The following is a 17,805-nucleotide window of genomic DNA, read 5'->3' as shown; positions in this document are numbered from 1 at the left end:
TTGGGATCCGATGAAACCTGTGGCGTCTCCCTCCCTATGAGCCACTCTCCCATGGAAAAGCGATACATGAGCAGGCACCCAGTTTTTACAAGCCCATGGGCACTGGAGCAAGCCCATAAAACTCGGGTTATAAAGCAGCACCATCAATGACCTTCCTGACCCCTCGGATTACCCTTTAGAGGAGCTTGCTGCTGCAATCCTTTTTCATTTCAAAACACAACCCACCTCTGCTGTACTTAGCCGTATTCTAGATGTAATTTCCCATCTCCTTGATGACTGAGGGCATTAGGAACCGTCAGTGCAACATGACTCATCCGAGGAACAGAAGTAGGGCAACCTCCTTCAGGCTTCTGCGGAAGTGCTACAGGCTCTGATTTACAAAGATAATGGGAGATTTACTGATGCTGTAGCTTTGGCTGTGGCCTCCCTCACGCAACTTCTGTGTGCCAATGCTGATAGCCCTCTCTTCTAATTCTGCTGCAGGAATAAACCAGAAAAACAAGCTTGTTAAGCGAGTGATTGTATCTCCAAATGCTGAGTCACAGGCTCAGGACTGCTGGGGGCAAGGGTGTTGTAAAGACACTTGGCACCCTCCACAGCACAAAGGCCTCTGTGCTTGCTTCCTGCTCGAGGTGCCAGGACCAAGACAGCCGGGTGAGGGGACAGCTTGTAGAATACTGTCACCTCTTGAGGAGAAGTTCTAGCCATCCCCTTTACAGGTACACAAATGAAAACTCATTCTTTTACTATTCATTCCTATTCAATTTTATTAATAATTACTTAAAATAGACCCAATACATACTAAATATGAATATATATCTATATTTAATACCCAAATGTTTGGTAGTAAAACTTTGCTATGGAAGGCATTTCTTGCTCCTTTGATTTTAAAAGAAATTGGCCTGGCCCTAGCTGGTTTGGCTCAGTGCATAGAGCATCGGCCTGCAGACTGAAGGGTCCTGGGTTTGATTCCAGTCAAGGGTACATGCCCAGGTTGCGACCTTGGTCCCCAGTGGGGGCATGCGGGAGGCAGCCGATTGATGCTTCTTTCTCATCATTGATGTTTCTCTCTCTCCCCTCTCCCTTCCTCTGAAATCAGTAAAAATATATTTAAAAATTAAATCGGCCTGCATCTTAATGGGAGTCGAAGGGTACCAGACACCCACACCACAGCCGAGTTACAGAGGCATCACATCCAACAACATAAACTGCCAGGACGGGGGCCCTTTGGGCCTGAATTCAAACATTTCTGTGTCATGAACTACTGATATTTTTCTTCGTTCTTATGAATATGGCTGAGCAATGTGAATCCACTATACTTTGCAGACCAAGCACACTTTAACAGGAAGCAAAACCATGCTTCAGAGATAGTGAATAAATGTGTTAGCTGCCAAGGACCAAAAAAGGTCTTTTTCAGGGTCTTGGAATCAGAATCTGCACATGCTAATTCTGGGGGCTAGAGATAGTGTCCACTGAGGAATTTAGGTGAGATGACCTCTTATGTCTTCAAGTTCAGTGAGAGATTTAGAAAACAAAGGGTCTCTTCAATGCTAAGCCTGAAATATACCTGCAGTGCAGGCCTCAAAGGCTCTCCCATCAGTACAAAAGGGCAAAGTGATCACTGAGGGGCTAAGTGACTGACTCAACGGGCTAGTGTCTGCTGCCATCACACCAGAGTTCCATTTGTCACAGGGCAATGTATTCGTCTAAACTCTGTGCCACTTACGTTGAGTCTGCACAACTTCATTTTTAGCCTTTCATGCCCTGTGGGATGGGATGGAGAGGCATGGGATATAAAGCCAAGGGCTGAGATAATATCTAGCATACATTCTCACACTAAAATCAATTCCAGATGGATGGATTACCTGCAAAAAATAAAATGAATACATCAAAATGTCCTAGAAGAAACAATGGGAGACTTAATAATCTTGGGTGCAAAGGTATTTCTATGAACAACATAAAAGTCAGACACCACCAAGGAAAAGTGATAGATTTATCTACATAAAAATTAAAAATGGTGCATCTATCATATTTTAAATACTTTGAGCAGTTATGCTAAAATTTTACGTTATAGAAATATTGTGGAAGTCTGCAATGAAGCATTATTTGTAGAGCAAAACTCTGAAGACGAGTGATATATGAAATTATGGTCCATCACATGACGGAACTATGAGGCCAGGTAAAAGGACAGATTTAAAATAAAGATGTTCCCTTTGTGTAACATGTACTTTGTGGGGAAGCACGGGACTTGGTTGGAATGTCTGTAAGGAGGATTCTCTGAAAGGTTGGTGGCCTCTGAGGGGACCTCGCCGAAGGCCGCAGCCCCTACCTTGACTTTTCCAAACAAGTCCGAGCCCCAGGGTGTTTTAAAGACCCGACCTTGTAGAAACATATACTTTCTCAAGGATACTTACCTTGCTGATTGTATCTAGAGGTTAATTTTAGTTCAAGCTGTGTGTCAATAAAAGCCTAAGAGGACAGGCGAAGGACTGAATTTTACTTCTAAAGTAAAACAGTCCCTTAGCCCTCTCTGTCACAGAAACATGTGTCAGAGCAATCTGTTCATCCGTCGCACAGGGTCTGCTGCTCAGCCCCAGCAGTACTTCATGTATGTTAACACATGTTCCGTTTGTGCAGACATATCCTTATACGGTCATGAGCCACATAATGATGTTGCAAGTCAACAACGGACTACGAATACGACAGTGCTCCCATGAGATTATAATGGAGCTGAAAATTTACCATCGCCTATGTCAGTGGTCGGCAAACTGCGGCTCGTGAGCCGCAGTTTTCCCCTCTATTGACTAATGAGTTTGCCGACCACTGGCCTAGGACATCACAGCACGATACATGACTCGTGTTTGTGGTGATGCTGATGTAAACAAACCTACTGCACTGCCACTTGTATAAAAGTATAGCACATGTAATGATATACAACACACAATACTTGATAATAATACGCAACTGTTGCTGGTTTATGTATTTATACTTCAAAAAAAATTTTTTTTTTATGGATTTCAAAGAGGGAGAGGGAGAGATAGACGCATCAATGATGAGAGAGAATCACTGATTGGCTGCCTCCTGCATGCCCCTACTGGGGATCGAGCCCACAACCCAGGCATGTGCCCTTGACTGGAAATTGAACCGTGACCACCTGGTTCATAGGTAGATGCTCAACCACTGAGCCACACCGGCTGGGCTGTATTTATACTTTTTATTGTTATTTTAGAGTATATTTTTTCTATTCATAAAAAATTTTGCCCTGGCTGGTGTGGCTCAGTTGGTTGAGAGTCATCCCATGCACTGAAAGGTCATTGGTTCCATTCCCAGTCAGGGCACATGCCCAGGGTTTCGGGTTTATCCCCGGTTGGGGTGGGTACAGGAGGCAACTGATTGATGTTTCTCTCTCACATCGATGTTTCTCTTTCTCCCCCTTCCTCTCTTTCTAAAACCAATTAAAACGTATTTTTTAAAAAGTTTGCTGTAAAACAGCATGTTGTGTTATGCCAGCAGTAGCCTCGCCCATCTTGTGTTTAGCGTGTCTCTTGATTGCATCATTTTCTCTTCTGCTTGATTTAATCTCATGCTGTACAGGCTTGTAGCCTGGGAACGATAGGCTATACCATACAAGCCAGGTGTGCAGCAGGCTGTGAGTAAGGGTACTCGATGATATCCACACAAGGACAAAATTGCCTAATGCCACATTTCTCAGAACATATCCCTGCTATCAAGCAGTGCATGGCAACAGTACTACCCAACCTTACACATATATTACATTACTTTTTAAAAGTTAATGGGTGGGAAGATTAAGGTGCATTCCCTTTCTTCTAACTCCTTGACTTAGAACTTTTAAACTTCCTCTACCTCTCCCCACCCAAAACAGAGATAATTTTGTAACTACATATTTATTTTTTCTTAGAATATTCAGGAGTATTTTTGGTTTTCCAATTTAAACATACATGATTTCAAAGTTATATAAAACTGTGTTCTTTAGAAGTATCTAGCAAGACAGTACATACTGTGAAATCTTTCTAATTTTACAACTGAATTATTTTACACATAAAGGAAATTATAAATTTCAGTTGAAAGAAAAATCTCATGTATAATTCTCTATCATACATACACATTTACAGTTTTTAATTTTATAACCTTTCAATTTAAAATCATCCTTTTCCCAAAATCTACACTTCAGTATAAAACAGATAAGTATCTAACATTAGTATGTACATAAGTGGCTGTAAAAAATTACCCACAACTCATATTCTATTTCAAAGGTGAAAACATGTCCTTTTAAAAGCATTTTAATATTTCTTCTCATCAGCAACAAAATATCAACAATGTTTAAATTAAAAATGTCAAATCCAATTATATGTAACCATAAGCAGTCCTTTAAGAAATATATTTGAAAAGTCATTAATCCATAAAATATTTACATTGATCTAGTTTAGTTGAAAGAATGAATAAGAACCACCCCACCCCCAAATACTATTCATCCTTAATAATGGAGACTTTATCCTTGGATTTATTCAGCATCTTTATGTCATCCAACAGCTTTCTGGGTGTTAAAATATGGGTAGAACCTGGTAAGAAAAAAGATAAATTTTCAGAGGCCAGGAGTTAAATAGATTTTCCTTGGCTAACTATATTGTCCTGTCTTTCAAATATGCAAAGTTAGTATAACTTGGAGCATTTTAACAAAATTCCTTTAGGACACCTTCCTGAAATCTGCCTATACTGCAGTATTTCAATCCTTCCTCTACATTGAACATGCTCAGTAAACCTTCAGAAATACTGCCCTCTCCTGGTGCTTTGTCTACCTTGTACTATATATTGATACACTGGGGAGCAAAACTGGAGGTTATTCTACCCTTGTGACAAGAACAGTCACTGTTCAATCACAGAGAACCATTAAGCAGTGCTGAGGACTGAGGCTGGGGTCAGGAGAGTTTGTATTATCAGTGGCTTTGACTGAAATTCTTAAAACTAAATTCCATATACAGGCTTTGACAATGTCAGGTCCACATTCACAAAATAACTAAAAATATTTCTGTAGAAGTGTCTCAAAAATTATTTAATGATGAGAGCAAGAAAAATATAGAATATAACGTTTTAAAGGATATATGTACTAATATTTAAAGAATGTAGTAATTTGAAGCTCATTCCCTCAAAAACAGAATATCCTAAAATATAAAAACCCAGGGTCTGCTCGACCGACCAGAAGTCAGTGCTGTGGCGACCCAGCACTGACTGCCACTGTTGTGGATGCAGTGACCCAGCACTGACTGCCGAGGGGACTGCGGATCAGGCCCAGAGAGAGGCCGGGAGAGAGAAGCAGGGTCTGATCCGTAGCCTCCATGGCAGCTGTTAATCAGCCCTTGCCTCTCTCTTTCTCTCCGGGCCTCCGCGGAGGGCTGCTGATCAGCCCTGCCTCTCTGATCAGGCCCGGAGATAGGCCCAGAGACACTGACTGGCATAGAAACGGACCAATCAGAACCAAATCTGGGTGAAGTGCGAGGAACCAATGGCTACCTAGGAGGCTGAGCTTTTGATGCTGACTGGCATAAAAACTGACCAATCAGAACCTAATCTGGGTGAACTGCAAAGGCAGAACCTAAGGTGGGAGCTGAGGAGGGGTTTTAAGGGCAACAGCTGTTTGGTGTAAGGTGTAAGAAAGCGGTTCAATTTTTTAAAGACTGGTTTGGCATTATAGTGCATATGTCTGGCTATCAGTCCAGATATAGGGATTATGTATTTTTGTGTGCCAAGAGCATCTCCTCCTGCTGAAAAAGGCTTCTTCCCCCGCATTTAAGCAATCCTATCCTATATAATCTATCTATACTAATAAAAGGGTAATATGCTAATTAGACCAAGAGACCTTCTGGGAGACCTTCTGGACAAAGCCATGGTGGTGGGGCCGAGGCAGAGGCAGTTAGGGGCAATCAGGCCAGCAGGGGAAGGCAGTTGGGGGTGAGCAGGCCGGCGACAGGGGTGGGAGGGGGACAGTTGGGGTTGATCAGGCCATGTGATTAGGGGCGATCAGGCAGGCAGGCAGAGGCAGTTAGGGGTGATCAGGCAGGTAGGCAGGTGAGCGGTTAGGAGCCAGTGGTCCCAGATTGCGAGTGGATGCAGGCTGGGCTGAGGGAACCCCCACACCCACCCCGTGCACAATTTTCATGCACCGGGCCACTAGTTTAAAAATAAAATTACCCAAAGAACAACCAAGAAAAAACTCTAGTACATCAGATGAAACACAGTATGATTAAAACAGGTTGTCCAGCTTTCAACAATTTAGTTCTAAATGTAAAGTATAGGATAAAGTTTTACATATATATTGTTGCATTTAGAGTTTGTTTAAAGAAATAGAAAAGAGGCAAACAAGTCTTACCAATAATAACTCCACAGGATTTGTGTGCCTGAGAAACTTCGTAAGCACAACGCATTTCAGAGTACGTAATTCCTCCGATAACAAAAACAATCAGTGTGGACCCATTTTTTCGGTCTTCCAAATAATTAGCCCTGGGTTTCTGGCGAGCACTAAAAAATAAAAAAACAATACAAATGCTCCCAAAGCCTTACTGCTTTATCATCTTTTCAAAAAGCCTAACTTAAGCAAATTCAGATTTGGCACCGGTGACATAATTTTAAGTTAATGACTTAACTATGTATGAAAGAACTTGGCACCAAGAATTAGGCAGGACAGTCCCACTTCAAGTTTAATTTTGATCTGATAGTTCGGCCAAATCACTAATAATCTAGCTCAGCATGTTTACCTATAAAATAGAGCTAACTCCCTCTCTTATTTATTTCCCTTGAAGAAGTTATATACCTGAAGTCTCTGGCTTATTGAAGTTAAAGAAATAGGGAAGTAGTGGTGAAACAATAGGATTTTAAAGATATGGTGGGGTGGGGGGTTCGCAGGAGCTGATGTGGTATTGGGACATCCCTTGCTGGAAGTCAGTGGAGTATGATGGTGGGAGGTACTGAAGACACCTTCACTCCCATGTTCACAGCAGCATTATTCACAATAGCCAGGACAGGAAACAACCTAAATGTCTGTTGACAAGCAAGTGGGTAAAAACAATGTGGTGTGTATGTATACAATGGGACATTATTCAGCCTTAAAAAAGAAAGAATTCTGCCATTTGCAACTATATAAATGGACCTAGAGGGCATTAGTTTAAGTGAAATAAGCCAAACGCAGAAAGACAAATACTGTATGATCTAATTTAAATATGGAATCTAAAACAGTCAAACTCACAGATGCATAGAACAGAATGTTAGCTGCCAGGGGCTGAGAGGAGGGGAAATGAGGCGATGTTGGTCAAAGGGCACAAAGTTTCAATTGTGCAAGATGACTATGTTCTAGAGCTCTAACATACAGAGGGTAACCAGAGTAAACAAAGCTGCATTGTATACTTGAAATTCGGTAAGAGGATAGATCTTTAGTTAAATCTTCTTTCCACACACACAAAAAATACATAAAAGAAGAAAACAGTAGTTATGTAAAGTGATGGGTACATCTGTAGTGATCTTTTTACAATGTATACATATCAAAACATCAATTTGTTTTGATACATATCAAATTGATGTTTTGATACATACAAATTGATGTTTTGATACATACAAATTGATGTTTTGATATGTATCAAAGCATATACAAAGTTATTAAGTCAATTATATATACTTCAATAAAGCTGTGAAAAAAAGAATTAGACCAGAGTTTCAACTAATTCTGCTTCTTTCTAATTCAGTTATGACTTTCAGCAAGTTACTTAACCACTCTCTAAACTGTAAGGGTTGTTTTCAGATTAAATGAAGTAACGTATAGAATACACGAAGTAAGGAATCTGGTACCACAAAAACACTCAATAAATAGTAGCCATTATTTCTACCATTTTCTCCCCCAGATGGCTTTAGATATGCACTGTCCAATACAGTAGCCCCTTTGCCACATGAAGCTACATAAATTTATTAAAACTAAAGAAAATAGAAATTTCAGTTCCTTAGTCACATACAATGCTCAGCAGCTCCAAGTGGCTGTCAAGCTGGACAGTGCGGCTATAGGACACTTCCCTCACTGCAGTAAGTGCTACTGGAGAGCACTGTCTAGGTCATGGGGATCACCTTTTTTGTTCCTGTACCCCACTGGTAAAAATTTTGAGCTTTTATTTGAAAAGTAAATAAATATCTCAAAATAAATATTTTATGCATCTATTAAAATATATATTAGTTTATAAGTTATATGTGTGCTAGTGTATATGAATAAAACTTAATTTCTCCCTTTTTAAGTTTGTAGAAGTAAGTACCCAACAGTCATCTTGTCACCACTTTAGAATCCATGCTCTAGTTGACCTCTAAGCCCTGCAATGGCGGAGCCCACAGTACACTGTTTCAAATGTTCTCAGTCTGTCCAGCCTTGGGATGATGGTTTCCATCTGCCACCTTAAGGAACAACGAGGTAGTAACAGGAAAAGGGAAAGAGAATTCGTGGCTAGTTTTGAAAGATGGAACAGAAACAAGATACACTATTGGTTCCCACACAAAATATTTATAGGTTTTACCTTATAGCTCCTGAGCCATTCCACACTGCTGGGCACTGGGAACAATATGGCCATTCCTTTGAATCTAATCTATTATCAATGGCATCCTACGGAAGAAAAGAGTTAACACCATCAAGAAAATGTAAATTCTAAGATATTTTTATTTACTTGTTTGTTTTGCACGAAACTCAAAAATTTGTATTTATAATTAAGGATCATAAGGATATATAAATATTTAATAAGGTTAGTCAAAACAGAAAAATCATAGTAATAAATTATATCCAACTAGATACTAGAGGAAAGTAGAAATTGCAGTTTAAGTCAAAGAAAAATTGAAATAAATGAACTATGTACTAGTAATTTTGACTGAAGAATCAATGTCATGATTTGACTGAGTTCATAAAACAATTTTTATTAATTTATTTCCAGTTTCCTATAATTGAATATTTTCTAAGTGAACAATACTAAAGGCACAAACCATCGGTTGAATATAACAGCAAACCATAGTGAGGTTTACATTTTAATCACAAATACATTTCCAAGAATATTGGAGTCTAACACTTTCTAGCAGTGGTTATATACAAATGTTACTTTGTTTTGGACTTTCGTTCAAATAAATTATTTGTATATCTACTACATATAGCTATTTAAAACAAGAGCAGTTTTCCCCATAAAGCATGTGTGCTGATTTTATTTATTTATTTGGAGGCAACAAGTGGTGTGTGTTTGAGGTCTTCAAGGAAAGAATCTTCAAGAGCTTCCTCTCCTCCCTTGACCCCAGATACAGGCTTCTTGGGTGAACCCTCCCAATACTGCAGACAATTCCTACTATAGATACGCCCAGCCTGACAGATAAACTACAAACAGTTAAGAATGCTCTACAGGAGGGCATTCAAGGTGTAAGTAAAATTTAATGAATTTTACCTCCAAAATATCTTTGATATAAGGTGTCCATCGAGAGAGTTGAAAAGTTTCTTCTGAAGACCGATCCTTTCTTGACGGTTTGCCTTGTGGAGACTAATATAATTGGGGGGGGGGGGGGTGTTAAAAATCAACAATTTATTTAGTGGTATCCTTTTATTAAATTTTCTAACAAAGATATTTAATTTACAGCAAATACTATGTTGTACTACTTAAAAGTAAGATTGGAAATGCCTATTCAAATAATCTGAATAGCTATGGACATATAACTTCACAGTATTTTTTGCTTTAAGGATAAAATTTATAATAGGACCAGAAAATACGTTTATTTGAAAGGGCTATAGAATTTAATGGGAAAAGAGTGAGATTCTAAATAGAGTTCTTTCAAAATTTGTTTTAAATTAATCATAAAGAGAAAAGCATCAATAGCAAATTACAAGAGAAGCCCTAAGAGATAAATTCACCAGGAAGATGTAATTGTCTAAGTTACTCATATATGGAAAACAAAATGTTAATGTTTTACTTACCAAATCTTTGGAGTAAAATTTAGAAAACTATCCACATGGATACCCATATAAGAAGACATTTAAGGCAAACAACTGCACATGCATACATTAAGTACATACAGAATGTAAGATTTCTTACCGGGGGGACAATGGGGACACCAAGGTAACTCCAGTTACGAATCATGTCACTCTCATTTTCTATGTTTACATTCTGGATCAACCTATCCAAATTTTCTTCCGTTGTTCCTTAGATAAGTAAAAATGTGAGTCATATAATTGCTACCACAATCATTTCTAGGTTTTAGGTAGTATCTATTAATAATGCTTTTTAAATAAAGAGCAAAGATTTAAATTATATATCCTTCAGTCTTCCCCCAATTTCATATTTTTCCCTTTCCTTATCTTAACCAACTTCAGCTACCACCTTTAATTATCTTAGTAAACCACTTATTATAATGCGATTTTAGAGCTGGATACTCTAATATATTTAAGAAAACAAACAAAATCTCCATTACCATTATTACTGAAGATATAGAGCAGGATTGCTCGTATTTTATCATAATTGTCGTTTTTGCCGAGCAGAACTGGCAGGAGCACTCGCATGGAATCCTTCACCTTCTGTCCTTCTGCATCAGTTCCCAGCGCCAGGTCCTTATTGAAAATGACACAGTCAGTGGCCCATAACCCAAGTTCATTTCAGTTAAAAATGTTGCTAAATGTTTTAACCCCTTGCACTCGCTTGCTTTTTTCTCGATTCCTTTATTCTACTCGGGATTTAATTTTTTAAATACCCCAGATTTTACAAAGCGCGGCAGTAGAATAAAAAACTGGAGTTTCTTTTCATACAAACTTATTTATTTGGATTTTTTTATATTTCAAATTATTGATACATTCAAAGAGTAATTTTAATCTCGACATCCGAGTGCAAAAGGTTAAAAAGATGTTTTTATTGATTTCAGGGAGAGAAGAAGAAAGAGAGAAAGACAGAAATATCGATGAGAGAGAACATCCATCGGCTGCCTCCTGCAGGACCCCCACTGGGGCCTAGCCCGCAACCCTGGCATGTGCCCTGAACCAGCTCCTTTTTGTGCATGGGTTGATGCTTAACCACCGAGCAATACCAGCTGGGCAAAATCTTGCTCAATTTTAATGGTATACTGATGACATTTCACAGGAAAATGTGGGCATCACTTGCAAACTTCTGATTGCAGAAAGTGAAAAAAGTAAAAAAATAATTCAGAGAAAAAGAAAACCATCACCATAAACCTGTGCAATGACCAGGGTGGCCATGACCACATGTGGCTACTGTGCACTTGAAGTGTGCCCAGCGGGAATTAAGATGTGCACTACAGAGGAGCCTCCTTAACAGATTCAATGTGCCTGTGCAGTGCTCTGCAGGATGCTACGTTCAATGCTGCACCCCTGAGAAAGGCCTGCCAACAATGCTACCTGGAACAATGCTCCAAACACTCAAATCATCCCATTCAATCAAAAATGCATGATCACAGACTAGGAGGGACTTGCTTACTATTGATGCCATATATAGCTACTTGTTAATTGTGGGGCATGATGTATTCGATATGGCCTAGGTGAGTCCCCTTCTAAGAGAGATTCTGTTATTCTGGACACACTGTCTTGAGCAAAGTTGGGTTTTATCTTAGAAAGATCACTCAGGGAATCTATTACGAACATAGGTATTTCTGACTGTACATACCTGTTCAGTTTTGCAGAGCTTTTCTATATTAGACTTGAATTTATTCATGCAATCTTCTGCTATGTTAAGATGGACAACTTGCTGAAAAACAACAAAAAAATCAGTAATTTTCAATTGGTGTGCCGCAGAATGTTTAAAACACGCAATACCTGATTATTTAATCAGGAGCACTGACCTCTTTCCCCTTAGATTGTCAAATAAAAAAGTGACAACAGCCTACACAACAATAGCCGTCTGGTGTGAATGAATCAAAATTACACCTTCCCTCCCCCCACCCCTCCCAGATTTGTACCATGAGATGAAAAAGTTGAAAATAACTGATTTAAAGCATTTTCAATTTTTTTTGGTGTGCAAATGTTAAACTTTTGAGATTGGCCTGAAGGGAAGTATGGGTTTGGATGGAAAGGAAGTACCATGTATACCAAAGGGAAACAACTCAAAAAAGGGGGAAACGTGAGAATTAACATGATCTACAGGGGACAATCAACAGACAGCAAGAAATAAAATGAAAGGCCCGGCCGGTATGGCTCAGTGGTTGAGCATCGACTCATGAACCAAGATGTCACAGTTCAATTCCTGGTCATGGCACATGCCAGGGTTGTGGGCTTGAGCCACAGTAGGGGGTGTGCAGTAGGAAACTATGGATGGTTACCATCATTGATGTTTCTATCACTCTCTCCCTCTCCCTTCCTTTCTGAAATCAATGAAAACATATTTGAAAAAATTAAATAAAATGAAAGGATTAAATTTGTGTTGGGTTTCTGAATAACGAAAAGTAAGGTGAAAAAAAAAAAGTCCAGTTCTTAAAGTCCAGAAGAAAAAGTCTGAATTTATATTCTTAGTTCTTAATTTGTGTGCAATAATAACTCGTAAGAATAACTGGGACAGCAAACAGTTTATCTGCCCACATAGTTTAACTACTCTTAAATCTATTAATTTAAAGAACCAAGTAGAATAACAATCACGGTTGAACCATTGTTGAATTTTCTTATTAAGTTGATAAATGCTAAACATTCTCTGTATGGCTATTCAAGACAAAGATATAAAGAAGTCTAAGCTGGATATGGATAAATCTAGATTATATATAGAGAGAATACTATTGGAAAGCTTAGTTACTTGGGGTATTTCTCAGAACTAGAATAAGGTTTTACAGGAAAACTAACACCAAGTATTCCATGACACCCACTGCTACACCCGACTACCGAACTAGGTGGACTAATAAATGATAAGGTATCTCACATACAGTACTGCTCACCTTAGTAATCTGTTTTCGGAAATGTGGCATCTTTTTCATTAGTTGGGCAAGAGCACTAAGTGATGTCTAGGAAAAAATCAAACATTTTAAAATTAAACTTAGGATTCAGTTATTCTATATAACAGCTTCATCAATTTGAAAGTTAAATAAGACTCATTCTTACCTTTCCTTCTGTTGCTTTCTTTGTTGATGAAATTTCCTTCATAAGCTTGGGAATTTCCCTGTCAAATTGAGAGAATTCTTTAAATTTCTAAGGTGTAATTCTTTACAGAGACATTTTAAGATTACAAACTGTACTTTCATGTATTTAATCTCCAAAAAATATGAAATAAAAATTAAAATAGGTTCACATACTCTAATACAACCGCAATATGCCGGTGTCGAATTCTGACCCAGAGGTCATCATCTTCTTCAAGGATTGCCTCCTTTTCTTTCCCATCAGTTTTATATCTACAAGTAGACACAAGTATAAAACTTTTAATTATTCCCCCCCCCAAAAAAAGTTGAAGAAATATTTTTACACACAAAAATTTTAACACACAGTTCAAGAACTGAAAAGTACATATCCACTATTTTGGGGGGGGAAATGAATACTAGTAAATGCCTACTCAAAACTAAGGCTTACTGCAATCCTTACATTAAAAATCAAAGTGCTGCCCGGCCGGTGGCTGTGAGTCAACCTATAAACCAGGAGGTCAGGATTCGATTCCCAGTCAGGGCACGCGCCAGGGCTGTGGGCTCAGTCCCCAGTAGGGGCATGCAGAAGGCAGCTGATCAATGATTCTCTCTCATCATTGATGTTTATCTCTCTCTCTCTCTCCCCCCCCTCCTCTTCTCTCTCTGAAATCAATGAAAATACATTTTTAAAAAGCCAAGGAGTTAATCCTACTAAGACATTTTTACTGTCAAATGTTAGAGTTAGCTGTCATTATTATAGAGTTTTAGGTTAGCAAAATGGTATTCTATAAAACAAAAATTCAATGTTCTACAATCAACTTTAAGAACAAGACTGTGGCCCTGGCTGGTTTGACTCAGTGGCTAGAGCATTGGCCTGCAGACTGAAGGGTCCTGGGTTCAATTCCGGTCAAGGGCACATGCCCAGATTGCAGGCTTGATCCCCAGTTGGGGGTGTGCAGGAGGCAGCCAATCAATGATTCTCTCTCATCATTGATGTTTCTCTCTCTCCTCTCTTTCACTCTGAAATCAATAAAAATATATATATTTAAAAAAAAAAAAGACGATGTGCCCTGGTTGGCTCAGTTGGTTGGACGTTATCCTGTGCCGGTCTGATTCCCTGGTCAGGGCACATGCCCAGGCTGTGGACTCGAATTCCTGGTAGGAGGTGTGTGGGAGGCAGCCGATTATTTCCCTTTCTCATCAATATTTCTCTCTCTCTCTCCCTCCATTCCTCTCTCTCAAAATCAATAAAAAATACTTTAAAAAAAGAAGAAGACTGACTATACTAATAATTTTTATTCTAATTGCTTAAACACGATTTTGATGTTCTGATAACCATTAGTACAACTACAGAAATGTTTGAGTTGTTTCAGAGTTGGTACAAAATTCACAAACATATATCATTTGTTTGTATATTCTTCCCTAACCCTATAAAATCATCTCCTTTTAAGAATGAGAAAGGACCTGAAATCTATATAATTTTATTAACCATGTCACCCCAATAAATTCAACTTAAAAAAAAGAATGGGAAAGGAAATGAGAGAAAAACAAATGTAGTCATAAAAAATTGTGATTGCTTTAATAAGTTCTACTGAAGTGAGCAGCAATTCAAGGGGTTCGTGAAATTACTTAAAACAGGCTTCCTGACTGCTTCCTCAGACTTTCTCCCTTCTTTTTATGCAGAGAGTCTCCTTCCATGTGGGAAGCTGGGGAGATTCAGTCATCCTGGGGACTGTCAATATCCTGAGCCAAGATTAGGAAGAACAGCACTGAGCTCTCCCAGCTCTGAACTGTGGACAATAAATGTTGACTTCTGCTGTAAGAATACAATCATTTCCATAGCCCCAAATATTACAGGTCCGCCTATAAAGCCATCTACCTATGTGGTCTTAATTACAGATGCCCAAAGGTAGAACGAGTGTGCTTAATTATAAGGCTGCACCTGAGGATAACAGCCCTTTTGTCATCAAAATGCCACTTGTAGTTACAGAGTATCTTTAACCTTTGATTTGTAAACAAAAATTAAGGTACTTAGCATTTCCTGCTTTGTATTCTATTTCCATTAAAAATACTGAAACATCACAAACCACAGGGAGTTCATGCCTCCATCTAGTCTTACTCCTGGACTTCTTTGATTCATAAAAAAGGAAGTATTGATTTTTAAAAAAATAAATAAATCTCTCTTACTCTTAAAAAGATCAAACCTTGCTTTGCTTGCTAGCAAACCTAGGAAGATAAGTATTTTAAATACTTGGTTAAAACTAATAAAATTTATGTAAAGTACCTATTACTTGATCTCTTTGTGCTACACACTGCTAATGTCTGAAATGTATGTCTAAAGTCTGAAATCAAATTCTTTAGTGTTCATCAGTTTAATTCTTTTGTAAATTTCTTAAGCAATGCAGGTTTAGAGACCTAAAGCATGAGAGGTAATAATCCCTTTTGAAAATTCTGAATAAACTGCTTGATGCTACTTTTAAATTAGAACAATAGCTATGATGATTTCTGTATGTCATCTAATAATACAAATAACACAGAGAAAGCCAGAGTTTGATCAATATGCAAATAAAAACGTAAGAAAGAAAAATACAAAATTAGTTTAATAATATTTGGTTTAAGAAAAAACACTAAGTATAATTATGTAAGTGTTTAGATATTTTTAATCTATTAAAATTACTAAATTAAACCTAAAATTTCAAAAAACTAATTTTCACTTTTTTCTACTATGCTCAAGCAAATACATCAAAAAAGCTTCAAAGCCATCAGATTACCCATTAACTTACAAGGTTAAGACATTTTAAATGTATTCTGATTATAGGAGCAAGAGAAGGAGAAAGGCCCTGAATAAAAAAGGTTACAGAGACTTTAGATTTCTAGTGCCTACAAGAATCATTAATTGCTCATATCTTATCCTGTTTGTTTATGCCCTTCAGATGCCCTTGGAGTTATACTTGCTTGTATGTATCATTCTCAATCGGCAGTAGATCATATGCCATTGCCTGAAACGTCAGTTCATGCAGGACAGTGGACACAGGATCAAAGCCACGGTCAATTATTATGAGCTGGGAGTGAGTTTTACCCTGGAATAACAAGATAAAATTATCTTAAGAAACTTCCATTTCTTTGTGTGAACACATTTTTATACTACCTTAGAAAACAAAAGCAGATTTTTCCTAAGTTCTGTCATTATATATTAAAAAGGGAAAAGCTGAGTGGCACAATAGGGGGTGGGGGAGGAACCAAACTACAAAACCAGAAGTTTTCATAATCAGATTGAGGATATGCTCAATATTGTGAAAATTCCTTTTAAAAAATAACATTTGGCTTGCATTAAGTCTATTTTCTTAGGAGTTCAGCTCCATAAGCACTAAAACTAGCATAAATTATGAAAGGTAGCCATTACTTGAGCTCTTTGTGCTACAGGCTGCTAAGTAGGAAGTACATATATTAGTTAATTCTTATATAGCAACCCTAAAAAACAAGTATTCTTATCTCCATTTGACAATGAGGGCAGTAAGGCTTAAATAACTTGCCCAAATCACATAGCTAGTAAGTGGCAGAATGGAGATTCAAACCCAGGTCAGATTCACTCCACAGCCTGTGCTCTTAACCATCATGCTATTTAAAAAGATAAAACTGATACCAGCTAAGATGCTAAATCTTAATGAAAGTCTTATTTTCACTCATTCACAAGCAGCATTATCATTAAACAGTGAACAGTGCTGGGAAAAATAATTGTTAATATCATTATCTTTCATACTTTATTTTAAAAAGTTATAAATTATTTGGATTATTCAAAGCAGTAAGATACCTACAATTCATTAGACAAGCATTTCCTATTTATTTACATACAGCAGAGGTAAATTACATTGGCTAGATCTTTGAAAAGTGTTTAACTATTCACTCATTTAAATAAACCTTATGAGATATGTACACATATAATACCTTAATAAAAAAATTTGGAAAAATAAATAAATAAATAAATAAATAAATAAACCTTATGGTCTAGTAGTTAAGAGCACAGCCTTTGGGAATCAGATAGATCTGGGTTTGAGTCCAGCCTTGACCACTTTCTTGCTGTATGACTTTGGGTAAATTGCTCAACTTGTTAATATCTCAGTATTCTCACCATAAAAATAAAATATAATAAGAACCTCTGCTTATAAGATCATTGTAGAGATTAAACGTAATTATACCATGAAACACTTAGAACACCCTGGCACTGCATGAGCCCTCAATACATGTACGTTCGGAGTCTTCAGAAACATGAACAGGAAAAACAACTGCTATATCAGGGTTCAGGGTTACGGCAGGATGTGGGAAAAAACCTCACTTGATCTGAAGAGTCAGGAAAGGCTTCAAAAAGGAGGTGACACTTTATCAAGTCCTTGAATAAGGAAAGAAAGGTATCAAGCATTTGAAAGAAAGTGTAGTTTTCAGGAAGGAAGAATGGAAAAGATGAGTTTTATGTATTTTTGTGGATTTTGCCTTTTTTTCACTGAAATCATGAAGGAACAAAGGATATTTACTAATATATTGATTGTATATCTCTTCCCTCATTCAATAGACATTTACTGATTACTTACTATGCTCTGTGTACTGAGCCATTATCTTCATAACTACAACCAACAACAGCTTTCGCTAAGCCTCCAAAGCAAAAACTAGTAACTTTTAAATTTCTAAACTAACAGT

The 17,805-nt window shown here is 37.7% G+C and overlaps 1 protein-coding gene across 3 annotated transcripts in view; it reads right to left on the bottom strand.

Moving 5' to 3' along the window:
• Window positions 1-4,385: 4,385 nt before the first annotated feature.
• STXBP3 (syntaxin binding protein 3) overlaps window positions 4,386-17,805 on the bottom strand; it is a 29,173-nt gene continuing 15,753 nt past the window's right edge. For 2 of the 3 annotated variants that reach the window (XM_054711863.1, XM_054711864.1), the window contains exons 9-19: window positions 16,069-16,193; window positions 13,291-13,386; window positions 13,100-13,157; window positions 12,937-13,002; window positions 11,682-11,762; window positions 10,483-10,618; window positions 10,107-10,213; window positions 9,465-9,557; window positions 8,562-8,647; window positions 6,386-6,534; window positions 4,386-4,580 (exon numbers count right to left, since the gene is read on the bottom strand). In XM_054711863.1, coding sequence (XP_054567838.1) covers window positions 4,486-4,580; window positions 6,386-6,534; window positions 8,562-8,647; window positions 9,465-9,557; window positions 10,107-10,213; window positions 10,483-10,618; window positions 11,682-11,762; window positions 12,937-13,002; window positions 13,100-13,157; window positions 13,291-13,386; window positions 16,069-16,193 — 1,092 coding nt within the window. In that variant the 3' untranslated portion in view covers window positions 4,386-4,485. Of the gene's footprint in view, window positions 4,581-6,385; window positions 6,535-8,306; window positions 8,443-8,561; window positions 8,648-9,464; window positions 9,558-10,106; window positions 10,214-10,482; window positions 10,619-11,681; window positions 11,763-12,936; window positions 13,003-13,099; window positions 13,158-13,290; window positions 13,387-16,068; window positions 16,194-17,805 lie in introns of those variants that run through there. The other variant, XM_054711865.1, reaches the window with a different exon arrangement.

Source organism: Eptesicus fuscus, chromosome 22, assembly GCF_027574615.1.
Source record: "Eptesicus fuscus isolate TK198812 chromosome 22, DD_ASM_mEF_20220401, whole genome shotgun sequence".
Lineage (NCBI taxonomy): Eukaryota > Metazoa > Chordata > Mammalia > Chiroptera > Vespertilionidae > Eptesicus > Eptesicus fuscus.
The sequence above is the reverse complement of the archived record's forward strand: the minus strand, read 5'-3'. Positions and strand labels throughout refer to the sequence as shown.